The following is a 24831-nucleotide window of genomic DNA, read 5'->3' on the forward strand; positions in this document are numbered from 1 at the left end:
AAAATCTGAGAGTGGAATTAGGAAATAAATCCCTAATTCCCCCCTTCATCCTGCCGGCTCCCTTATTGGACTTTCCTAAAGTCTACCCAGGATACATTGCCTTTCTTTGGGAAGAGTTTGAACTCCAGCCTGCTACTGGCCGAAATTTCCCAAGGTCCCACCTTGGGTTGCCTCTCTTTCAAAGCCCCTCTCCAGCCTTAACTCCTCACTTGAGTCCCAAACTAAATCCACCCTCTCCTATCTCTATTTTCTCAAGAGAGGAATATGAAATTTCTCTAAGGTTTTGGGAGCAAAATTTGAAATTGCTCTCAGATTTTGGAGAGGAGATCTGTCACCTAAATCCCATGAATGGCGGATCCAGCAACTGATTACGGTTTAACTTGGGACGAGGACGGCTTCACCGACATTCTATGATCAACTTTCTTCGACGTGAATCCAATGATTGATCATACCGTCGAGCACTACTTGGAGCGTATTTTGGACACCTTAGTAGAAGCCATCGACGAGCACTTCGATGGCGTCGAGTGGAGGATCTCCACCACCCCTTGACGAGAGGTTCTGTTTTCCCCTTGTTTAATATATTTCCTTAGTCTAACTTGATTTTGTGCTTGATTTTAGTCACAAAGGATGACTCTCTCTGCTACTGCTAAGCTTAGTAAACTTAGGATTTTGAGTGTGTCTTTATGCTTGCTAATTTTCATTGTTAGATTAGGGATTGTACTGAAGCTATTACTACGACATTAAGTAATTTACTAATTGTTTTGAAAGCTTTTTCTAACTCTCTGGTTATGTAATTTATCCTAAGCGGATGTGACCCCTTATTCGTTTTATCTCATTGTTTTGAACTGCTATTAGTTTTCTTTTATTTCATTCCAATCAAGAATTGTGCAAATTCCTAATGAATTGATCGCATTCATATGTAGTCCTGCATAATAATAATAATAATAATAATAAGCATTAAATTCTTATAATTAATAGTTGTGAAAAAAGCACAAACTAGGTGTTCTCACATGAATGCACCAATTAACGTGAGTTCGGAACATATGAAAACTCAAAAAATTGCATAAACAATATTAAGAGAATGTTCTCAAGTAACGTGGGACTAAATTATCAAGTTGAAGTTATTAAGTTCACAACACATATACTATATATTTTTAAATAGATATTTTAATATATATATACATATATATATATATATATATATATATATATATATATATAATATGAATTATATTTATTTTTTATTAATAATATTCAATGTTGCAAGAATACGGATACAGCGATACGGGTACGACACGGTACGGATACGGGACACGCCAATTCTTAAAAATACAGGATACGGATACGGCGCGGATACGACATTATAATATATAAATAATACATAAAAATTAAGAAAGTAATCAAAATGTAATTTTTGAAATGACAAAAAAATTGAAATAAAAATAAGCATTAAATATTTAAATGTCTAGTACATAAACAAAAACAAGAAGATAAATTGTCCAACACATGAAATTTCAACTATTCAATAGAAGGAATGATAGGATTAGCTTCTTCAGTGGTTTGTCTTTGAGTTTCTATATCATCTTCAATAAATATCATGGCTTCTAATTCAGGCTCATCAAGTGAAAGATTAGCAATTTCTAATATTCCCATATCCTCAAGAGATTCAAATCCATCTCCAGCAACATCCGACATCCTATTGTATCCTTCCATATAAGTTGGAGTTTTCCGAGCGATACTGAGTTCCAATACCGAGCAGTACCGAGTTCCAATAAATTATGAATTCATAATGAAAAAATATTGAAATTTACCTTGGATTTAGTGAGTGAGCCAAGCAATGTAAAGGTGTATTACTTTTGCTCCACCTATCTTCTAGAATATCATAAATAACATCCCAAAAGCTTGAGTCTTCATGAAGTGCCTTCCTCTCATGTATATATATAATTTCTTTTACTTTGGCTAGCATTGAATCCCACATCTCATAAATAAGATGTAAACAAGACTTATCCGTATCAGCTACTCTCAACATCTCATAAATTGGTTCTGTGAAATTTATGATGTATTAAATCTCATCCCACCATAAATCATCTAAAAGCTTCTTTTTTACATACCTAGCCTTTCCATGACCACTAATCTTCAACAAATGAGATTTCACTCTATAATATGATCTTTTGTATGTTGCATTACAAAAATTGCATTTGAATGCAATATTGCCTCCCCCTTCTGATGATTTACCTATTTTTGTAACATAACTCCATAGAGGTTTGTTATCTTCAATATTGATTTCTGATGGACCATCATCAAAACCAATTCCTACTCCACTAGAGCTCATTATCCTACAAAGGATTTATACAATAAAAACATATGAATTTGAAACATGAAAAAATTTAAGTGAAAGTGTAGATATGTTGCGACTCTGCCGGGGGTCCAAGGGGGCGCTGCTCCCTGGCGGGGTTCGACCTGAAAGAGTAATTTTGAAGTGTTGTTTATTTTTAAAGTTGTTTTTATGAAAAGATACCAAGCGGTACCGAGCATGTTTTAGCTTCTCGGTGCCACTTGGTACCATTCGGTACCCCTCTATACCGAGCAATACCGAGCTGTACTGAGCAATACCGAGCGGTACCGAGCAATACCGAGCGATACTGAGTTCCAATACCGAGCGGTGCTGAGCAATACCGAGCTGTACCGAGCAATACCGAGCAATACCGAGCGGTACCGAGCAATACCGAGCGGTACCGAGTTCCAATACCAAGCGGTACCGAGTTCCAATACCGAGCAGTATCGAGTTCCAATACCGACCAGTACTGAGTTCCAATACCGCTCGGTACCGAGTAGTACCGAGCAATACGCAGGTAAGTTACCGGACGTACCGATGTTCAATACCAAGCGTACCGGTTCCAGTACGCTAGTGGTATCGACTAGTACCGGCAATACTGAGTTCCAGTACGTTCTGGGTACCAAGCGATACCGAGGTTTCATGATTACCGGCTTCGATACCGTAGCCTATGATTAAGAATGAAGGAAGAACGATGAGAAAACGAAAGCATTCACTGCTCACGTCGCCTTCACTGTTCGCGTTGTCAAGCCGCTCGCATCCACGAAGGATGATCCTATCGACTTTTAATTGCTCGCGGTCGTCAAGCCTCTTTGTCGACAAGGATGATCCTGGAGTTGCTTCTATGCTCGCGTCATCGAGCCGCTCCTTCAACTATAACGAAGAAGATGAACACTTGTGTGGAAACGAAAAACCTAGCTCTTTGAAATGTTTCAGCCGCATAAATGAATATGTATATTGAGCGGAAACGGTGGAAAGCCGAAAAGAATAGGGTAAATTACGGCTATGTGTTTTTTTTAATAGGAGATACGCTTGTCCAGTCAAATTTAAATAGTATTTTAATTGGATACGACAAAGTCGTATCCGACACGTATCCGTGCCGTATCGGAGGCTTATCTGTATCCGAAACGTGTCCGATACAACACGCCTCGTAAATAGGAGTATCCGTGCAACATAATTAATATTTAAGTTTTATTTATTTAACTATACATTGTAAAAATTTAATTTTTTATCTATTTATTAATGATAAATAATCTAGCATCAATAATATATAGATCTAAATTTATAATTTGAATTTGGTGTACATTATATTTAAATATATAATATAAATTAATAATAATTATATTAAATTTATAAGCTTATATGTGACTAAATTTATATTAAATATGAATTAAATTTAAAATTGAAGATATTTACATTTAAATTTATAAAAGATATTATTTGTGTAAGAATTTTATTTATTTTTTAGTCACAAATTTACAACAACAACAATATTTAAATATATAATATAAATTAATAATAATTATATTAAATTTATAAGCTTATATGTGACTAAATTTATATTAAATATGAATTAAATTTAAAATTGAAGATATTTACATTTAAATTTATAAAAGATATTATTTGTGTAAGAATTTTATTTATTTTTTAGTCACAAATTTACAACAACAACATCAACAAGCCTTTTTCCCACTACGTGGGGTCAGCTGCATGAATCATTTTTCTCCATTGTGTTCTATTAAAAGTCAAATTCACAGCCACAAATTTACATTGTTATATAATTATTATGTTATTATTTTTTCATTTAAATGTTATTTAAATAATTTTAATTTTTATTATGTCATTTGGTTCAACTCTCGTCGAACCATTGAACTTTTACTTGTTCTTGTTCTAGTCTGGTTTGATTTTCACAACCTTGATTGTACTTGCTTCTCCTTTAGATTCATTATTCATCTTAGTTGCTACCGAGCTTGGGACATTTTATTTCGAAACCACCATTGGCTCCTTTTGATCTTTCTTGTCGGGTAAATGAAGCTCCTTCTATGAGTCTATTAAGAGTGATGTCATTTAGCATGATTTTGTTTAAAGATTGAGAGGGCTCCTCTTGAGAGCCCTCACGCTTGGATTGGTGGGAAGTCCCTAGAGGCTTAGGGTTAATCTTCTGAGATTTGCTCACCATGCAGACCAATGACTAAGCTGTCTTTTTGGGTGTGAATGGCAACATGGCTGATTACATGCTTAACATTTATTGCTATATGAATATCTTACATCTTGTTTAAAGATAAAGTTCAAGTTCATATCTAACTTCTTAGGTAGGCGGCGCCCATTCAAATTTATTAAAATATGATGTAGATTCTTCTTGTAATAATAAATGATCCACTATGTCTGAAACATCTTTAGAAGGAAATTCATAAAACTAATTTCTTTAACAAGATTATATGTAATCTTGTATAATTTTTGTTTCACTTTGTGTTTGACAAGTTTTTGAGCGGAATATAAAGATATTTCTTTTGGTTCTTGAATACTTGATTAGCAGTTATTATAGAATTTTCATAATATCTCTCAACATCCAAAAGTCTGGATAAAGCCTCATTTAGAGTCTTTGGTGAATTGTAGGTTATGTCATGTCTGATCGCATTAACCTGAACAAGGTCAACAAATAATCCATTCCACAGGAACTATAAATAAAACACGTGATAAATGACAATGCAATACTTCTTCAGATTTAAATGTAGTTTTTTGTTTTGCAAATTTTCAAACACTTTCCTAAGATGTACTAAATGATTCTATCTAGATTAGTCAATCAAAATGTTGTCAAAGCATAAAATAATAAATTTTCTCATATAAGGTTTCGTGATTCTCATGAACTCATCTATTAGTGAAGCCGAAAAGCATCATTTATCATCTTCCAAACTATCCTTCGTCTTAATAAATCTTTCACTATCAATAATGAGTTTACAAAGTTTTTCAACAAGCTTAGAGTGGATATGAAAGAATGAAGAAAACTATTTTTTTTTTCATTACTCAAAATTCAATGAATTTTTCATGCCTATATATAATATCAAAAGGCACAAATACAATAAGTTTGCTTTCCTAAGAAAAAAATTTGGGAATGTCATATCTTTCCTTTCCTAGGACTGTACCAGCTTGCCTTCTGCATTCTCTAATTTTCTTGTGATAGTAGCTTCAGCCAGCTCTATGTATTTCACGCTCATTCTTTGCCATCTTTGGCTTCTTAGCTTTGCTTGATATGAATTTTGATTCCGGAGACCATGTCATTGACATTTTTGTCTCATTTTCCTTCTACAATCACTATTTTCCCTGAACTATAGCAGACGGGTGGCACTTCTTTATTGTGGTTTTTCTTTTTTGTTTCCTTTGTCTAGCACTATAGCACATTCAAATTTTTATCGTTCTTGAAGAAATTGAGTGCAAAAATTAATATAAAATGTAACATAGGATGAGATGCTCAATAAAATACAAAAAACACAATTAACATATTATTAACTCTCAATTATAGCAAAATTTGTCACATTCAACTCAAAAAGAACAAATACACTTTTTTTCATTTCAAATAGTTATACAATAGCTGCCAAAATTTGAAATCTCATAAGAAAATTGAGGAAAATATAAAATTTAGCAACAGTTAAAATTTGACATGCCTTACACAGCAAAACTTCAATCACATATACCAAACATTACATAAGTTAATAGTTAGAACAAGTATAAAAATAACCTATAGAAGATTCTGGTATTACCACAATATTAGGAGACTCACTTAAGAAGTAATTGTCAAGATATATTAAGAGTACAAATAATTCGCATCAAGCAACACACAAGAATTGAGAAAAAATTGTAACTTTATTTCACTAATTTTTTAATGAATTTTATTTCTTAGGAGTCCTATGTATAACCCTAAATGACCCAAATACTTTTTAGAATCCATTAGAATATAATCAAATACAACATGTTTCCAGACACTCGTGAATTCCAGCAGTTTTTTAAAATTTCCATGCAAAAAAGCTCTTGGTTTTTCACAACTCACAAGGCAGTCAAAAAATTGAATTTACTGCAATGTTAACCGAAGAAATCAAAGAAGGAAAGTGAAAGTGTTGCCCGCTTGCTTCAGTCTCGGGAAACAGAGGCCGTGGAAGGAAATTTAGGAAAAAAACGCCTGGGAATCAATAGGCGAGGAAAGCAAATGAAATATATGGAGTAGACTGAAGTCACAATCCCGAAAAATCAGACTATGCAGAATACATTTTGGATCCGTTTTGGGCTCATTGGAGTAGACTGATATTTACAGTCCCAAAAAATCAGATGATGCAGAAGGATATTTGGATCTAGGGGTGTAAGTGAGCTAAGTCGGCTCGAACTAGACTCGATAATGAGCTCGCAAGCCGAGCTTATTGAGCTGCGAGCTCAAACTCGAGCTTGGTTAGGCTCGGTTTCCGAGGTGGCGAGCAGGCTTGAATGATTATTTGGATTTTTAAAATATTTATTATTTTAAAAAGCTATTTATTGAAGAAGCTTAACCTTTGAAGTTAACCATCCTAGTTACCAAAAAATGTCCCTTTTGGACAATTATGTATATCTTCTGCCAAAATGTCAAAATCTCACTTTATGTATGAAAGATTTATACCCATTTGACTGCTTGATTTGTTTTTTGTTCTCTATCAAAGTTACATATATTTGTATGTAAAATTTCAAGCTTGTTTTTATCAATTACGCAATAAATTTTCTGATAAACTTTGTCATGCTGCTTTTGATTGTGGGCCGTGTCAAGCAATTATTTAGCTATCTGTTGCAATATGCTGTGAAATCTAATGTATATATCTAAATTATTCTTTAGGTGATAATATAAAACTAATTAGCCAAGCATCAACTTATTTTCTTACAAATAGTACTGCCAATCTTATAATAAAAATTTCCGACTGCAGCCTGTTGCAAAAAATCTTCGCCGCTCTACAAGGAAAAGAAAACTTTCTATTAATCTAGAGGAGTATGAAACAGACAGTTCCAGAACAGATGATGATTTAATGGTGAGGTTTTGAACTCTCCCATGTGTAGAATTTTATAGAGGTCCGTTACTGGCTTGATTGTTTAGGAACTTCATGCTAACACCTTTCATGTTGTTCTTCTAGTGTTTGTTTTGAAACTAATAGTAATGTTTCAATGCAGGCCCCGAAGTATCGTTCTTCTAGAAGCAAGGTAGAGAACAATGCCAGCCATGATGAACTGTCCATCTCCCCCAGGGATAGGAAGATACGGAACTCTAAGAGTCTTCCACAACGTGAGAATCCTAGCCATAACGAATTGTCTGCCTACCCTAGGAGTAGGGGAATGCTGAATTCTAGGAGTCTTCCACGACGTGAAGGCCTCCGACCGAGAAAATCTGTTGGAGGGACAGCAGTTCAACGATACCAACAATCTGAAGATGAACATGAAAGTTCGGAAGAACAAGAAGAACAGGAAGAGGAGCAGGATGAAGCAGAAAATGGAAATGCTGTTGAGGATGATGGGGAGGATGAAGCTGATGGTGATGGAGGTGATGAGGTAGAACTAGATGAGGATGATGAAGATGTTGAAGAACAGGATGGGAGGAGGAGATATGATTTGCGGGATCGTGCAGAGGTTAGAAGATCGACACTTGACAAGGAAGGAAAACAAACACCTCGCAGGATACTGCATCATGGAATGGGTACCAAAAACAACAAGGATGCAAGGAAAGGAGGGCCTCGAGTTCACAAGAAGCATCGTTTTTCAAGAGTTGATGATTCAGATGATTCTCTTCTTGTGGATGAGTTAGACGAAGGCCCAGCTATACCATGGATGCGGAGTGGAAAAGGTGGAGCTCCATGGCTCTTTGGTGGTCTTGATATGCATGGAACATCAGCATGGGGTTTGAATGTTGCAGCATCTGGTTGGGCTCATCAAGGTGACACATTGGCCTCTCTTACTTCAGGTGTTCAAACTGCTGGACCAAGTTCAAAGGGAGGGGCAGATGTTCAGCCTTTGCAGGTTGATGAAAATATAAGTTTTGATGACATAGGAGGCCTGTCAGAATACATTGATGCATTAAAAGAAATGGTTTTCTTCCCCTTACTTTACCCTGATTTCTTTGCAAACTATAGCATTACTCCCCCTAGAGGAGTCCTGCTTTGTGGCCCTCCAGGCACAGGTAAAACATTGATTGCTAGGGCACTAGCTTGTGCTGCCTCAAAGGCTGGTCAGAAAGTTAGCTTTTATATGCGGAAGGGAGCTGATGTTCTTAGCAAATGGGTTGGAGAAGCAGAGAGGCAGCTGAAATTACTTTTTGAGGAAGCTCAAAAAAATCAGCCATCAATAATCTTTTTTGATGAAATAGATGGCCTTGCACCAGTTAGGTCCAGCAAGCAGGAACAGATTCACAATTCTATTGTTTCAACTCTACTTGCTTTAATGGATGGTCTTGATTCACGCGGACAAGTTGTTTTGATAGGGGCAACTAATAGGATTGATGCTATTGATGGAGCATTGCGTCGTCCTGGCCGATTCGATCGAGAATTTAACTTTCCCCTTCCTAGCTGCAAGGCACGTGCAGAAATATTGGACATTCATACGCGAAAATGGAAGGAACATCCTTCAGAAGAGCTAAAAGGGGAACTTGCAGCTAGTTGTGTAGGATATTGCGGAGCTGATTTGAAAGCTTTATGCACAGAAGCTGCCATCAGGGCATTCCGTGAGAAGTATCCTCAAGTCTACACTAGTGATGAAAAGTTCATCATAGATGTCAATTCTATTAATGTGCAAAAGTTTCATTTCCTGGAAGCTATGTCTACAATCACTCCTGCGGCTCACAGGGGTTCAATCGTGCATTCAAGGCCACTATCCCCCATTGTTTCTTCATTTTTACAAAGTCATCTCCAGAGAATCATGAAGCATATAGGTGAAATATTTCCTTTTCTTTCAAATTCAGATATCAGCAGGCTATCTGTTTTCTCCTATGGTCCTACAATCCCTCTTGTTTATAGGCCCCGTCTCCTGATTTGTGGTGATGAAAGTTCTGGGCTGGTATTTGTCTGGAAAACCTTTTCATATGATATCACTCTAAGTTTAATTTTGATGCCATTGTTTAGATTTATTTATATTCTTCTTGTTTAGGATCATATTGGGCCTGCTATATTGCATGAATTGGAGAAATTTCCAGTTCATTCTCTTGGGCTTCCTTCTCTACTTTCTGATCCAAGTGCAAAGACACCAGAGGAGGCTTTGGTACATATATTCAGTGAAGCAAGAAGAACAACCCCATCGGTTCTTTTCTTGCCTCAGTTTCAACTGTGGTGGGAAACGGTAAGCACTTATATAATTAATCTTAAAAAATGTCAGAGTATTCCTTAATATGGTTCACGTGCTTTTATTTGTCAGGCTCATCAACAGCTCAAGGCTGTCTTGATGACCCTTTTGGAGGAATTACCATCACAGCTTCCTGTCATATTATTGGGAACATCCTCAGAACCATTGTCAGAGCTAGATGGAGATTCAACTTACATATTCTCTCCTCGCACTGTGTATGCTCTCTATCCATCATTTCTGTATCATGTGTTGTTATAATAAGGGTGAGAAGGAGTTTTAAGAGACTTAGAATGTTAATTTCTTAAAGATTATGTGAGGAAGGCTCAACTTAAATGGGGTTCTTATGCCTCTTTCATCCCCTCTAGCACCTTTGAGGGTCTTTTGAGGAAGAATTCCTTGTAAATTATCTTTTTTTTTTTCACCAGATTAAAGATAATCCTTTGGCGTGTTTGAGTATTCTAAGTTTTTTTTCCTACAAATTTGTGGGAAATTGGTTGCTTATTAAAAAATAATTAGTTGTGGATGGGATTTTTATTGTTTAAAACATTCATCTTTGTGCAATATTTGATGTCCATCTTTACATGATTTAGGGGTGTAAACGAGTTGAGTCAAGTAATGGCACTATCGAGCTATGCTCGTCAGTCAGAAAGTCGACTCAAACTCGAGCTCAGGTCGAGCTCGTCCCACTATAAACGAGCTCAAGATGGCTCGCTAGCCTCGACAATCCGGGTTTGGTTCCGTATCGTCCGCCTTCCGCAACTGAGCAAGTCGTATGACGGTCCAAGTTCCGCAGTCCGCACGCAAGATTGACGGTCTGAGTCCGCCTCGGTCTGAGTCCGCCTCCGCGTCGTCCGACGGTCCGAGTCCTGCATTCCTATAACGGTCCGAGTCCCGCATTCCTGTAGCGCTTCGAGCCAACCTGCGAGTTGAGTTTCATCAAGCTCAAACTCGAGCTCGTTTAATAAACGAACTCAAGTTTGAGCTCAAGCTCGACTTGTGATATCGATAAGTTTGACTTACGAGCCGATAAACGAGTCAAGCTTGAGTCGACTCGCGAGCCGGCTCGGCTCACTTACACCTCTAACATGATTTGTCACATTCCTAATTACTGTAGATAAATCATCAAATTTGGAAGTGTATATTTTCTGTATGTTCCACTCGCATATTTGCATTCTAATATTTGTAAGCTTTAATTTTCTACTGATGCTACCTTTTAATGTAATAGGTATGCAGTGGACAGACCAACCGTAGAAGATAGGTCCAAGTTTGTAGAGCAAGTTGTTGAAACCATCTTCTCCATCCCAAAAGTATCAGCAAGAAAATCTAAAGAGTCAGCCTCCGTTCCTGAGCTTCAGAAGGCACCAAAGGAACCAAGTCACCCTAAAACATCTGAGTTGAGGGCCAAGGCAGAAGCTGAGCAACATTCCCTCCGCCGGTTGCGTATGTGCCTCCGTGATGTTTGTAACCGGTATGCTGTTCAGTCATACTTGCAGAGGCAAATTACAAGCCAAGTAATAAATTATGTATTTCAGTTATTCCAACTTATTGGTAGTCCGGAGTTATTTGAGCGCTCATTTATTGGTGAAAACTTGTTCTAAGAATGCATATGGCATCTTCAGGCCATTTCTCAGTACAATGAAGACAATATTGCTAACATATATCTTGGAAGTTGATATTTGCAATTTCACAAAAAAAATTTCAATCAAATAAGATGGAAAATTATGAGCTTTCTTGACAATAGAAAATAAGGTTAAAAAGGGAACATTATCTAGGGATCTAATGCATGATGACCTTGAAAAATGAACAAACTGGGAGCCAAGGTGAAAAACCCTGACAAAGTAAATTGGATTTATTATCTTCATGGATCAGTTAACCTAGTTATAATATGTGAAACTGTGGGTGGTTAGTTGAGTCTTTATCTTTATTATGATGAAGAAAATGAGCACTTGAGTTTAGTGCAAATCAATTGCATTTTTTTTTTTGAAAACACGAGAATGAATAAAATATTGATCCTATCTATAAGGTTGGAAAGTATTCTCAAGGTTAAAAAAATTCATATTATTGTTATATTACATTTCTAAAGACTAGTATGAATTTATCTGAACAACATATCTCTTTGATCAGGATTTTGTATGATAAACGGTTCAGTATGTTTCACTACCCAGTCTCAGATGAAGATGCTCCAAACTATCGTTCCATCATCCAGAATCCCATAGATATGGCTACTATTTTGCAGAGAGTGGACTCTGGACAGTATTCTACTCTTTCATTCTTTGTACAAGACGTTGACCTAATTGTCATGAATGCTAAGGTATGTTTCTCTGTTCTAGAACATACAACTTGCACAAATGAATCCTTTTGTTGTTTTTTTACTCTATTTTAGTATCAATTCAGTTGATTGGGAGTCATTTGTACTTGATTATAAGCATCTGCAGTTTTGAAATCTTTCTGTGACAAGGAAATGTGCTTTTCATGGTTGCTTATTCTTCTCAACTCATAATTCTTTTGATTGAATCTTGTTTAGGTTTTTAATGGAGATGATTATAATGGTGCTAGGATTGTTAGCAAGGCTTACGAGCTCCGTGATGCGGTACGATCCGAATTTATTTATTTATTTACTATACCTATGGAATCAAACTTTGGAAAGTGCCATTTGTCATTCTAATAAAGGGCTAATATCATTTTTCAGGTGCAAGGTATGTTATCACAAATGGACCCAGCTTTGGTCTTATCCTGTGACAAAATTGCTGCACAAGGCGGCCCAATTCATATACCAGATGATGTTTGTGGATTGAGTATTCCATCAGCACCTGTTGTTCAACTTACTGCTGTTACTAGATCGAGTGCACGCCTTCGCCACGCGCAGCCAGAAGTGAACTTGTCACAAAGTTATGATGCGTTAAAAAAGCCAAGAAAAAATGTAGACAATGAGCAACCAGGTAATTTTTTTTAATTTTAATTATTTGATCAGTATTTGATGATTAAAATTATCTACTTTTTCTTTGAAATGCCAGCGGACTCTTTTGAATGCTGGATGTTATGATGCATTGAAGTAATGTTTGTTTTTAATGCTCATTCTCTAATAAGATCCAAGTAGATTACAATAAAAGGTAGAAATATCAAATAGATCTGTCGATTTTGCTAGCAATTGATTTCCTTCATCACTTTTTTCGCCAAAACTGAGTTGGAAACTAGTCCTGATAATAGGTAATGTCCGGGAATTCATCTGGCTCTTATGACGCTACCAAAAAAACAGATTGCAAGGACTCATATCTTATTTTGTTAAAACATAAATATAAATGTAAATATTACAACTTAAAGACACTTTTCATTGACAAACGCTAGACTTTACACATTGACACAATTACACCCTTAAAACTTAAAATTTTTTTAGAAGAAAGATACAAAGGGGGCGGGAATCATAGATAGAGAAAAATTTGTGTGCCTTTGTTTTAATATTATTGTTTATGTTTGCCAATGTTTCAAGAAAGGTATGTTGTGTTTTTTTTTTTTGCGCTATTATTTTGGCACATCATCTTATGTCTGGACTAGGAAAACATCCTCACATGAGGGAATTACTCACGCATGCTAAACAATAAAGTAGAAAAAGCTTATGTTGGAGGCATGGCTCTTGAATAGATCTTATAACCATTAATTGAAAAAGAATGAGGAATCTATTTTATCTTTTTCATGGCCAAATTTGTAAGGTGATTGATGTTATGAAAGTTTAGAGGTGCTACAAAATTCTAAAAATCATTTTGTTAGGTTGTGAATAAGAATCCAAGAGAATACCGAATCGAGAACAAACGGTAGTTAATTTTTTTTTTCAAATCATAGATAGAAATCTAATAAACTATCTTAAAAAAAATTTATGAAGTGTCACTTATTATCTATTTCAATTGAATACATATATAATTTAATTCTACTCCAAATTTTACAAATAACTGAATTGGAATCAAGTAAATAGGATATTTTCATACCCATTCTGATGTAGGACTACAATGCTCGAAGTAATTTTGAAAAGAGCTTGCACAACTTATTGATTTAAGCAAGTAAGATTAAAACTGTTAGCAATCAAAACGATAAAATAAAATAAAATAAGAGAGGGGTGCCTACGTTTAGGCTAAGCCGCTTGCTAAACACTTGGAAAATCAAAATAAGTTAGAAATTCAACAATCATGCTAATTAAATAGCTTTCAACAAAAATCCCTAATCTAACAATAAGATTAGAAGCATAGAAAGTACACTCAAGCCTACGTTTACTAAAACAAAATCCTGCGTTTACTAAGCTTAGGAAAAGGTGAAGCACAGCTCCGTGTGAATCATCATCACCTACAATATTAGGGGATTAGAAAGGTAATTGAAAAAGGGGAAGAAGTTCACCTTAGTCCAAGTCCGAAAACAAGTAGTCGAGTTGTTGAAGAAGTTCGTCGTAGTTTCCTTGTAGGTTCAACTTAGAGATAAAGAAGTTTTTCTAGCGTTGAAGTGTTGAACATGCTAGTTGGTACTTCTCTTGAAGGCTCCTATTGAAAGAGAGGAGCTTATCTCAAAATCCCCCAAGGAAGAAAGGAGAATAAGTGGCCGGCCATGGGAGAAAGAGATTAGGGAATTTGGGTTCAGATTTTGGGAAGGGATTTAATTCAAATCCTTCATTTGTTATTCCCCTTGATTGAAAAGAATTAATGAAGGGGATGAGAGAGAGGGGCGGCGGGCAAGAGAGAGGGAGGAATTTAATTTAATTCCAAATGGGGGAGATCCTCTTTTAGAAAAATTTTGAATAGATTGGGAGCATGGAGATTTCGGCCAAGAGGGAATAAAGAGGACTTGAATTATTTCCAAAGTGGTAGCTTGAGTTTTGGAAATAATTCCAAAAGGAATTTAATGGGGCCGGCGACATAGGGGAATAGAGGGAGGAGTTATGGGAGCCTTTAATGCCTTATTGATTTAAGGAATCAAATTTGGGAAGAAGGATTTCATCCAAGCTTAATTCAAAATTTAAATATGAAGGAATTTAAAAGCTTTCCTAATATAGGATTTATATTTTAGGAAATAATTCCAAATTCAAATAAATTTGAATTTTGTAATTATTTGAGTTCCTTAAAATATGAAGAGTTAATTTAGGAAATGTGTGATAGCAATTAGTGAGGGAGGGGAAGGCAAAGGGGAGTGGCCGGCGGGTGGAATGGGTTCGGGTGAGGGTGGATGTAAGGTGGCCGGCGGTTCAAGGAGATGGGATTAATGCCTAGGCCGGCGGCTAGTTGGCATGGGATTAGGTGGCCAGTGGTGATGAGGGGTTTAGAAGGTGGAGATGAGATGATGAACGTAAAGAAATAAAAAAGATAAGAGTAATGAACCACGAACCTGGCCGTCTCAGAGGTTGGTGGGTGATCCAAATTCCCTCTTCTAGGGATCTCGCTCTCTCACCAAGCACTCTCAAGATCTCCCAAGAACTCAAGCAATAGCATAAATTTTTATCATTCAATCATTGATTTTCAAAGGGAAACTGATACGCCTTAGGTTTCATAAATTAGGGTTTGCCCTAATTTTCCTTCTAGGATGATATTTCTCCACCAAATCAAAGTTAATCCAAAACAAGATTGCCACTTCCACCGCCAGTCATCGGAAACCATTATCAATGGACTTTACCCTGCATTCATTTTACTAATAATAATAATAATAATAATAATAATAATAATAATTATATGCATGTAAGTTATCCGAAGTAATCATTAAATATTTTATTTAGGAGAATTTAAACATGTGCATTGGTAAGATAGAAACATCATTTCACAGCAAATATAATTTTATATCTTATTTGTCAAATTATAACTTTCAATATGTCTTTATATCCATTTGATGTAAATTTAGTTTCAAATGCTGAAGACAAATCAAAGGGTGCAATGGAAACAGAACCATCAAACCCAACAAGCTCCATTATAAGTTCAGCCCAAGAAGCAGAAGCTGATGGAGCTGAAAACCCTCCTGATTCTGAACTTACAGAAGCATCAGGAATGGATGCCAGCATCTCTCAGGACGAGTTTCATCGAGATTCCGAGACGAACGATGCCGGCATCGCAGACCAGATCAGAGCAGTCAAGAGCAGGTTGATGGAGCGCAGTGAAGGTTATGGGGTGCCACAGCTGGAGAGGCTCTACTGCAGGCTCATCAGAAGTGTTTTGGAAGTGAAAATACAAGGTAGTGAGACTCACAGACTTTCAATTTTGCGGCATTTGTTGCAGTTTGTTGAAGATGAAGAGAATTTTTGAATTTTTTTTTCATAGATCATAAGGTTCCTTTTTTTTTTTCCTATTGTACATGAACAAGAAAAGTTTCTTTGCCATCCAACAAGATGGATTTCATTATCCAGTTGGGATACTGTGTTAACAAATTTCATTATGGTACACTGTAATATTACCATCAGCTTCATTATTCTCATCCCAATTATTTAGTCTCTTAACCAGTCCATTGTTTTTTTCTTTATATTGAAAGTTTCAAAGCTTTTTCAAGGAGTTGAGAGGGTAATTGCAGCTTCTGTAAAAATATATTTCAACAATGTAATAGAAGATGGAAGATATAGCTATATGTAGTATGTTATTTTATTCTGTGACTTCAAATTGGATCAAATATAAGCAATGTGTTTTATTTTATTTTTTTCAATTTAAGTTTTGTATTTTATAGTGAGTTGATACATTCAAATTTTTGACAAGTTATGATAGTTAGGGGGTGTAAATGAGCCGAGTTTGAGGAAGCGAGGAAACGAGCGGTTTCTTCATATATTTGAGGGGGTAGAGGCAAAATAGAAAGGAGAGAAAGTGAAGGAGAAGGATGGGTGGTTGTGTTGGTGACAACAATGAGTGTGGGCGGAGTTTGGTTGTATGACAAGCTTTTGTCGCAATCTACAGTGCCATTGAAGATTCTGTTAACAAAGTACTAAATTTCATAAATAATAAAATTTGAGCTTTCATTATGTAAATCAAATAAATTTTGAGTGTTATGTATGTAAATTGTCATGTTTATTTTTTTAATACGATCTAATTTACATATTTGATGCATTTTTTAATGATCTATACCAATTTAAAGGCGAAGAAATAAAAATTAAAGATTTATGTTTCAATTTTTTGAAGAGTGAAATGTCACTCTAATTCAAATTGTAGCATTCTAGTATAAAATAACAAGAAATTTCATAAATTAAATTAGTAAAAATTATGACATATTGTCAAAATCACATTTATTTATACATTTGATGCCATTCAAAAGATTGCCTATCAAATCATATCATACTACACCACAATCAAATTATTAGAAATTTAGGTCAGGGATGCTCTTAGCAAGTTGTATCATTCCAAAATTTCACCATTGCTTACTATCTATACATCATCTCTTTTTAGGTGTCTTTGATCAGGGTTTTACTATTGAAAAGCTCTGCACTATGGCTTCAGCTCAAGTTCAAGCTCAACCTGACTCGATTCGAAAGCTTATCAAGATACTCGATATAATTATAATATTATTTTTTTATAATATTTGACAACTTATTTTTTTTATAATATCAAACGAGCTTGATCTCGATCTCGAGCTCAAGCTTTCGAGTCAGCTCGAGTTTGATATTTTCTATACGAGTCGATCTCGAGCCCACTAATCGAGCTCGAGCTCGAGCTCAAGTTCATTAAGGATTAAACGAGTCAGGCTTCATAAGGCAAATACTCGACTCAACTCAACTCGTTTACACCCCTAGTCTAATCAGATCATTTCCAAAACTTTGTAGGGTAGTGGAAAGATAACCTTCTACTATGTTCACAATCTCTCAAATCTATAAATTGATTAACAAAAGGGAAACATTTGAGAAAAAAAAATAAATATAACTTGTCTATAATAAAACAAAATTTTTATAAAAAAATCATTGGGTTTAAAACATATGTGGAAATTTTAATTTATGTGATTTTAGTTAGTGGATTTGATTTTGATTGGTATATTTTTTAGCATGAGAATAATTTAGAATGAGGCTTACATCCATTGGAAGATCAAAGATGGATTGAGGATTAGGAAAGCACAATAGGGGCCTTAAGACCTTAATATGATAATCAGCTCATTGATTGCTTAATGACATGGTAATATGAGATTATTGCATGATAATAAGAACCCCAAAAATTTACCATCATTATACTCATCAAACGACTTTGGAGGAATCAGTGCTCCCTAAACTAAAATTTCTCTTTGCTTAAGTTCATTCCCATATAAGAATTTGGGTGAGCCTAGTCGCTCACAAACTAGCTTGAATTTGACTAGCTAATGAACTCATGAGACGAGTTTTTTGCGTAATGAGCTTAAGTCTATGCATGAGCTCCTATATCAAATGCGCTCAATCCCAATCTCAACTCAGCCCGGCTCGTAAGCTCATCGAGTCACTTATTTAAATCAAAACATATTATTAAATTAATTTCTAAATAATATAATAAAACATATACAAAAAAATTTTAATTATTTCTCAAGTGAAGCTCAAGCTTTCGAACGATCTCGAGTAATTGAGCTGAGCTCGAGCCTACTAATTTTGGAACAAATCAAGTTGGAGCTCATTAAATGAACCTGAGTCAAGCTCAATAAGAGCTCAACACGGTTACCTCGATGAGGTAAATACTCGACCCGTTTCATTTACACTCTTATTCTCATGTATGGATTCTTATCCACTTTCCCAGATCTTCAAAATAAAAAAAAACAACTTATAACTAAATGACTTATGTGATATTCAATGAATACAAAATAAAATAAATGCAATGCATTAATTGACATACAAGATTTTCAATAAAATGATAGACAATCAAAAATATGTTTAATTCTATTTTTTTAAAAAAAAGTTGATCAAACGGCCCCTAAATATTGTCTTGCCATTCCTGTACAGCATACAATATTAGACATGTTCAACTATGACATGAAAAATCAATGACAAAAAAAAGGCTTTCTTTAATTAACTTCCAACTCTAAAAATTTCATTAGAAAGATCATTATTTGACTTCAAATAAAACATGTTTCAGGTTCACTCAGAACCTGGAATTCGACCTGTCATGATCTACTGTGATCAATCACTGATTCTATTCTAAGTACCTTTTAAGAACTCAATGGCTGAACCTGCCTTCTACTGAGAAGGGCTTGCAGTCAACTCTGCTTGGGTTACCAAGGATCATATCAGCAACCATTTCAGCAGTTCCAAGTGCCTGGAAATCAAAAGAAGCGAGTTTACAAAATCTTATGCTTAAGCTTGGTTTAAGATGACTTTCTTACTGCTTCTTAAAGCAACTTTTTAGTAATCTTTGTACTAAAAAGTTGCTTTAAAAATCAGTGAGAAAGACGTCCCCGATGAAATCTTTAGTTTGGGACAGTTTTCTTTCTATTTTATAAAACAACATTCGAGTTCAAGAAATTTTTGTACAAAAAAGCTGTTTTAGAAAGCAGTAAGAAAGTTGTCTCAAACAAAACCTTGAGCTAAGAAAATAACAATCACCAAAGTAATGAAACCCTGTAATGAAAATTCAATTAAAAGAGGCCTAATGATAGATAGTTGAGATAGCATCAAAGGTTTGAATTCTTATATCAGCATTTCAGGAATTATTTAACATTTGAACTTGGCACTGATTATACTAAAGGCTTGTATGAGTGGTCAATTTTCATAACACAAAACTGGCAATGATACTTTTCAGTTACAAATCCACAGATTCAAAAAATAAGAGATGACAATGGCTGTGCTAAAAGAAAGCTAGAACAACAATGGCCTTATTATTGAATATGAAAATATATTGAGAAAAAAGTAAAAAAGAAATATGCAATAAAAAAAGATCCTCAAAAATGTAATAATAAATATTATAAAGTTTTATAATAAATATTAAATACATGAAATAATATTGATATGATAATATCTTTAAATGTAGCAACTCTAAAAAATTCTAACAGGATAATGGTAAAACTCATTCAACATGGAAGCATTTGCAAGTTAAAAGTAAATATACCAATGAGAGTCCACTTCCTTCATGTCCAGTAGCTAGGAAAACTTTTGGAAATCTGAGAATGGGCCCTATCACCGGTTTACCATCAGGCACTGAAATAAAAAGATTCCCAAATTAGCCTACATGTTTTCCCATTATAATTTTTATGAAAGCAATTCAATTTTAGCGACAAAAGTAAAGTATCCACATGAAGGCTTACTATATGGACGAAATCCTACTCTTATCTTTCCATTTTCATTTAGCTTGAGAAAAAGATTGTTTAAAGTTGGAAAAAATTCAGCTGCACGCTCTAAAATACTCTTGACTATTGGTTCCTCTACTTGTTTGCAAAATCCAGAGAATTGGCGACTGCTTCCTGAGATGGAAGAATGATTGAAGAAGTACAGTTGAGCATGCACTAAATTGTACAAAATTAATCATCAATGCAATGAAGCTCGCAGCAGTAAGAAAAAAAGAACGGAAAGAACGATCTAAAGGATAAGGTTTCGTTTGGGATGGTTTTTTTGCTGCTTCTTAAATTAACTTTTTAGTACAAAACTTAAAATTTTTGTACTGAAAAACTGTTTTAAGAAGCAGTAAGAAAGCCGTCCCAAACAAAGTCTAAAACTACAGGTAATTATAAATTATAGTCTACAAAGCGACCAGCAGAATCAGGCCATGGAAGTTGTGGAAGATAATGCAACATGATCTGCTAAAAACAAGCATGGAAGAAATTACCCAAAACAAGATTTCCATTCATATCAGTTGTGGCTGTCATTGAAACAGAGGAAAAGTGCTGCTTATTGTCAACTGGCTGATAACTGGCAAACTGATGATCCATATACCCAACCTCCATTAGGCCATGGTTCAGTTGAATGCCATTGAAATTCTCTAAAACAATTAGGTGTCCCTGAAGATAAGAAAAGAGGGAACAAGTTATTGATTGATTAGTATTGGTAGATATGAGGAAATGAGAAGGAATAAAAAGGAAAGTGTGGAATACAGTGCAGATTTGACCTGATGGTCCGAGTTGATTTATAAAAGAATGCATCAGGAGTAAGGAGATAAGTATTGAAAACTAGATATATTGAGTTTCACAGAATTGAAAATAAACAAACAGAAGTCTTGGCCAAGCAGCAATGCCAAGGAATAAAATTGTGAAGTGATGATCCATAGTGCTAAACACAGGAAATAAATGAGCCAATATCTTCCTACTTACCAAGTGAAACAGAAGAGCTAATATATCTTGCGTCAAAGCAAAACGGGAAACTCTAGTACGGAATTCATAGAGTTGGCCGTTGAGAAATTCTTCAATATAATTTGTAGGTTCACATGGAGAAGGGTTGGAGATAGAAAACAAGCACGTACATACATAATGATCTTACTAACTTGCTCAACATACAGAATGTTTCTGTAAATTCTAATATGGGAGAAAATTAAGGTATACATATTTCGAATGTTAAGCATAAAATTTAAAAAGAGGTACACTATTTGTTAACTAGTATGGTGTTGGATTCCAAAAAACATATGGTACGCTCATCATGTGCATGAGTGTTGCACAACTCGCAGGAATATTAAATACATGAAAGGATCAAAATGGTTCATTGACTCTTTATAAATGATCAAAATGATCCTCAACTATATTAAAGGATCATTTTAGTCCCTCAACTTCTTAAAGAGGAACTAAAATAGTATGGTACTATTTTGATTCCTATTTAAAGAGTTGATGAACCAAAATAGTTCTTTAATATAGTTGGGGATCATTTTGATCTTTCATAAAAATTCGAGAGACCATTTTGATAATTTTGTCTTAAATACATCAAAACTAGATGAGAATGGTCTATACACAAATACAGTAGGCTATGCATGTCAATAACCAGGCTTGTTTGACATTTAAAAAAAAAACATATTTATTTATTGTGTTTCACTGCTATTTTTATTTTATATTTTTGAAAACAAATCAAATTATTTTTAAAAATAGTCATCAACTTTTAAATATTTTGGAGCTTTAAAAAATAACTAGCACAGCTAACAATGAATGTCGTAGACCACTACCATCTTCATCATTGTTAGCCAATGCCTACTGACAACCACCATCATTGTATAAACCAACTTATTTGATATTCAATAAAAATAAAAATAATCTATATTTAAGAAGTCAAACATGTTTTATTTCATGTTAAAATATAAACAAAATAAAAATAAAATAAAATAAGCAAAAGTGATCCCAATGACCACTTAGACAATGTACTAAAAGGAAAAAGGCACATAAGATGATTTTTAAAGAAACCTTTCTGGGCTTCACAGGTACTGGGACAATGTCGGTCTCAACAAAAAGGCTTCTCATCAAACACTCACTCCAAGCACCTGCCGCAAGAACAAGAGCCTTCTTAAAATACAGGATGTTCTTAGAAGTCTGAATAGCTTCAGCTTCTCCATTTCTTTCTGATCTGCGCAGTATTAAATATTCAAAAAGCTGATTTGTCTTGAGAATTACAAGGCAATAATACATTTTAAAAAACAATTCTGTTACATAATGAAAGGGCATAAAGATTGAAACCTGACTAAGCATTTTGCAGGGTCATTGTAGAATTCAGCGTATCTTCCTTTAGAGGCAAAGCAATTATTACCCTAACACAATAGTCTGTTTTCATCAAAAATCCCTAATTAACTACAATAATAATTAGCAAACTGATTTTTTTAAAAATAACAAAAAAATCATCCACGCTACCTTTTCAATGAAACTAGCAGTATTAAAGGCATCTATCTGGCAATCATCTGGAAAAAATGCAGCACCACCTTCTTTTCCAACTTCAAGTGATGGCTCCCTAGAAAGCAAAGAATTCGAAGACAAGAATTCTACTCTCAGCCCAGTGTAAGAAAGAAGCCTGACTCTTTCCTCCAAGATGGCTAGTTCTTCCGATGTTCTACCAATTAACAAGCTTCCTATTGATAAAAAATACAGATTACAGAACAATGTTCTCATATTTTACCCAAACAATATCATGACGAGTCAATTCAGTTTAAAATGTATTAAATACTCAACATACCTTGAATTGAACAATGGTACAATCCAACAACAAAAATAGTAAATAACTTGCTTTTTTAGGAATGCTAATGATGATGATCATCAAAGATATGGGAGACGGCAATGCGATTGGAGAGTTTACCAAAGACGGGGCCGACGATCGATGGCCACGATTACACCGCTTTTTATTTATTTATTTATTGTATTTGATTTATTGTTGTTTATTTTTTTATTTTACCATCACCTGAGGGAATAGGTGTTTGTGACCCCAGGGGGCAATATTGTCTTTTGTTCTATTATTGTATTTGGGGACTATTTATAGCCTCCTTTTAGGCTTATGATGCTTAATGAATATTATTACAAGAAATTTTTGCACTTGTATATTTTGGGAGAGCTTGAGAGTTCTTGGAGAGATCGAAATCCCTAGGTGAGGGCATCACAATACCCACCAACCGCGGGAAGCATCCGGATTCGTGGTCGACCTCCTCTTTCCCCTTCTCCCTCTCCCCCACAAACTGCCGACCATATCTCCCTTCCTCCCTCTCTTGGTCGAACCCCACCACCACCACAACCCGGCTGGCCTCCCATCTCCCACCTCCAAGCTGCCGGCCATAAGGCCCCTCCCTTCCTCTCAAAACCATCAACTTCAAGGCTCCCTCCCTCCTCCAAACCGCTGGCCCCAACCCTAGCTCAACCCTAGCCGCGGGCCTCATCCCCTTCCCCTTGCCTCCAAAAATTCAAATCCCTATTTAGTACTTTCAATTTATTACACATAAGTTATTGATTTCAATTTCCAATTAATTTTGAATTTGAAATTATTTCTTAAAATACGATGACTTATTTTAGGAAAGTTACTTAAATCAAGTTTAATTAATTTCAAATTGGATTTGATTTAAATCAATTATTCCCAATTTGAGGTTCTTGATAAGGCAAGCCATAATTCCCTTCCCCCAAGCCCCACCCTACCTAAATATGCCGCCGGCCCCTCCCTCCTTCCCCCACTCTCTTCACATTAAATTCCACCCTTCTTGGACCCTAAATCAATTCTCTCTTTAAGGAGTGTCTTTCCTTTCCCTCCCCTTAATTGAAATTCAAAATTCAAAATCCTAATCCCCTCCTACTCAAATCTGAAATTCAACTTCATATTTTGTGAAAAGAACTTTCCCTCTTAGTCTTGGCCGACCACCCAACTCCCCTCTCCACCATTATACTTGCATGATACGTTACCTAAGGAAGAAAGGAGAGAAGAATCAATACCACTCCCTCTCCAATACTTTAATAAACTTCTCTACCCATGTATGGCGGATCCAAAAACTTAATCACGGGTTTGTTTACAACGATCAACGCCAAGTTGATATCCTCAAATCATCGTTCTTCGACCTCAACTTAGATAGCAATCAGACCGTAGAAGACTACGTTGAAAGTGTGATAACCGGTTTAGGCTGGGCCGGTTCAACCAAACTGCTTAATAGCCGTGACCCCAACAGAGGGGCCGACTTTGCTGTTTGCAAAACAGAGAGAGGAGCGGACGGACGGCTGCGTGCGGGAGAGCGAGGTAAGTTCGTTTTTTATTTTCAATTTTATCAATCAATTACGTTAAAGGATGAGAATAATCATTTCCTTTTCATTCCCACAATTAAAGGTGAGATAAATTTGGGAGAAGTTTCAACGAGTGAGAGGAACGACGAGGAAAAAAGGGAAAAGGTTTGTTTTATAATTTTTTGTATAAATTGTTTCCTAATTATTTCTCTAATCATTAGAAACATTAAATTGAAGATAAAAGAAGGAATCGAAGGCTAGGGGAAGGAATTTTCGGAGAGAAGGATTTAGGGATTTTGAGAAAATCTCCATTTTCCTTTGTAAGTGACTCTCATATTATACAAATTTAATTCAATTTTGTTATGAAAGCACGTTTTTATAGAAGGTATATTTTTGTTGAAGTTGTAGGAACTCAAAGTTGAGGTTGCTCCAAGGATCGAGGATTTGGAAGGATTAAACTGGGTAATTATATGTGTAAATTTTCATTGCAAATCTGAAAGTAATAATCCATATAATTATAAAATTCTTTTGGAGAATTTTAAATGTGTTGATTGAAAATGATTGAAGCTTTAAGAATGTGGGCTCTGAAAATTCGGCCCCGGCCTCCGCTCGCTTTTCTTATT

General features: G+C 35.3%; 2 protein-coding genes across 7 annotated transcripts in view; one reads left to right on the forward strand and one right to left on the reverse strand.

Moving 5' to 3' along the window:
* The window catches only part of LOC110113027 (ATPase family AAA domain-containing protein At1g05910), a 39943-nt gene extending 23767 nt beyond the window's left edge, over positions 1–16176 (forward strand). For 3 of the 5 annotated variants that reach the window (XM_020845437.2, XM_020845436.2, XM_020845438.2), the window contains 9 exons: positions 7276–7377; positions 7517–9388; positions 9479–9667; positions 9743–9885; positions 10896–11138; positions 11795–11981; positions 12195–12260; positions 12360–12609; positions 15539–16176. In XM_020845437.2, coding sequence (XP_020701096.1) covers positions 7276–7377; positions 7517–9388; positions 9479–9667; positions 9743–9885; positions 10896–11138; positions 11795–11981; positions 12195–12260; positions 12360–12609; positions 15539–15936 — 3450 coding nt within the window. In that variant the 3' untranslated portion in view covers positions 15937–16176. Of the gene's footprint in view, positions 1–4927; positions 4934–7275; positions 7378–7516; positions 9389–9478; positions 9668–9742; positions 9886–10895; positions 11139–11794; positions 11982–12194; positions 12261–12359; positions 12610–15538 lie in introns of those variants that run through there. The other 2 variants (XM_020845440.2, XM_020845439.2) reach the window with 2 other exon arrangements.
* Positions 16177–18489: 2313 nt separating this feature from the next.
* Positions 18490–24831, reverse strand: part of LOC110113026 (glycine oxidase) — a 38370-nt gene continuing 32028 nt past the window's right edge. The window contains exons 3-9 of one of the 2 annotated variants that reach the window (XM_028694797.1): positions 22373–22587; positions 22202–22272; positions 21932–22091; positions 20380–20551; positions 19862–20017; positions 19666–19754; positions 18490–18876 (exon numbers count right to left, since the gene is read on the reverse strand). In XM_028694797.1, coding sequence (XP_028550630.1) covers positions 18778–18876; positions 19666–19754; positions 19862–20017; positions 20380–20551; positions 21932–22091; positions 22202–22272; positions 22373–22587 — 962 coding nt within the window. In that variant the 3' untranslated portion in view covers positions 18490–18777. The remainder of the gene's footprint in view (positions 18877–19665; positions 19755–19861; positions 20018–20379; positions 20552–21931; positions 22092–22201; positions 22273–22372; positions 22588–24831) is intronic. The other variant, XM_028694798.1, reaches the window with a different exon arrangement.

The sequence above is a fragment of the Dendrobium catenatum genome, unplaced genomic scaffold (assembly GCF_001605985.2).
Source record: "Dendrobium catenatum unplaced genomic scaffold, ASM160598v2 fragScaff_scaffold_560, whole genome shotgun sequence".
Taxonomy (NCBI): domain Eukaryota; kingdom Viridiplantae; phylum Streptophyta; class Magnoliopsida; order Asparagales; family Orchidaceae; genus Dendrobium; species Dendrobium catenatum.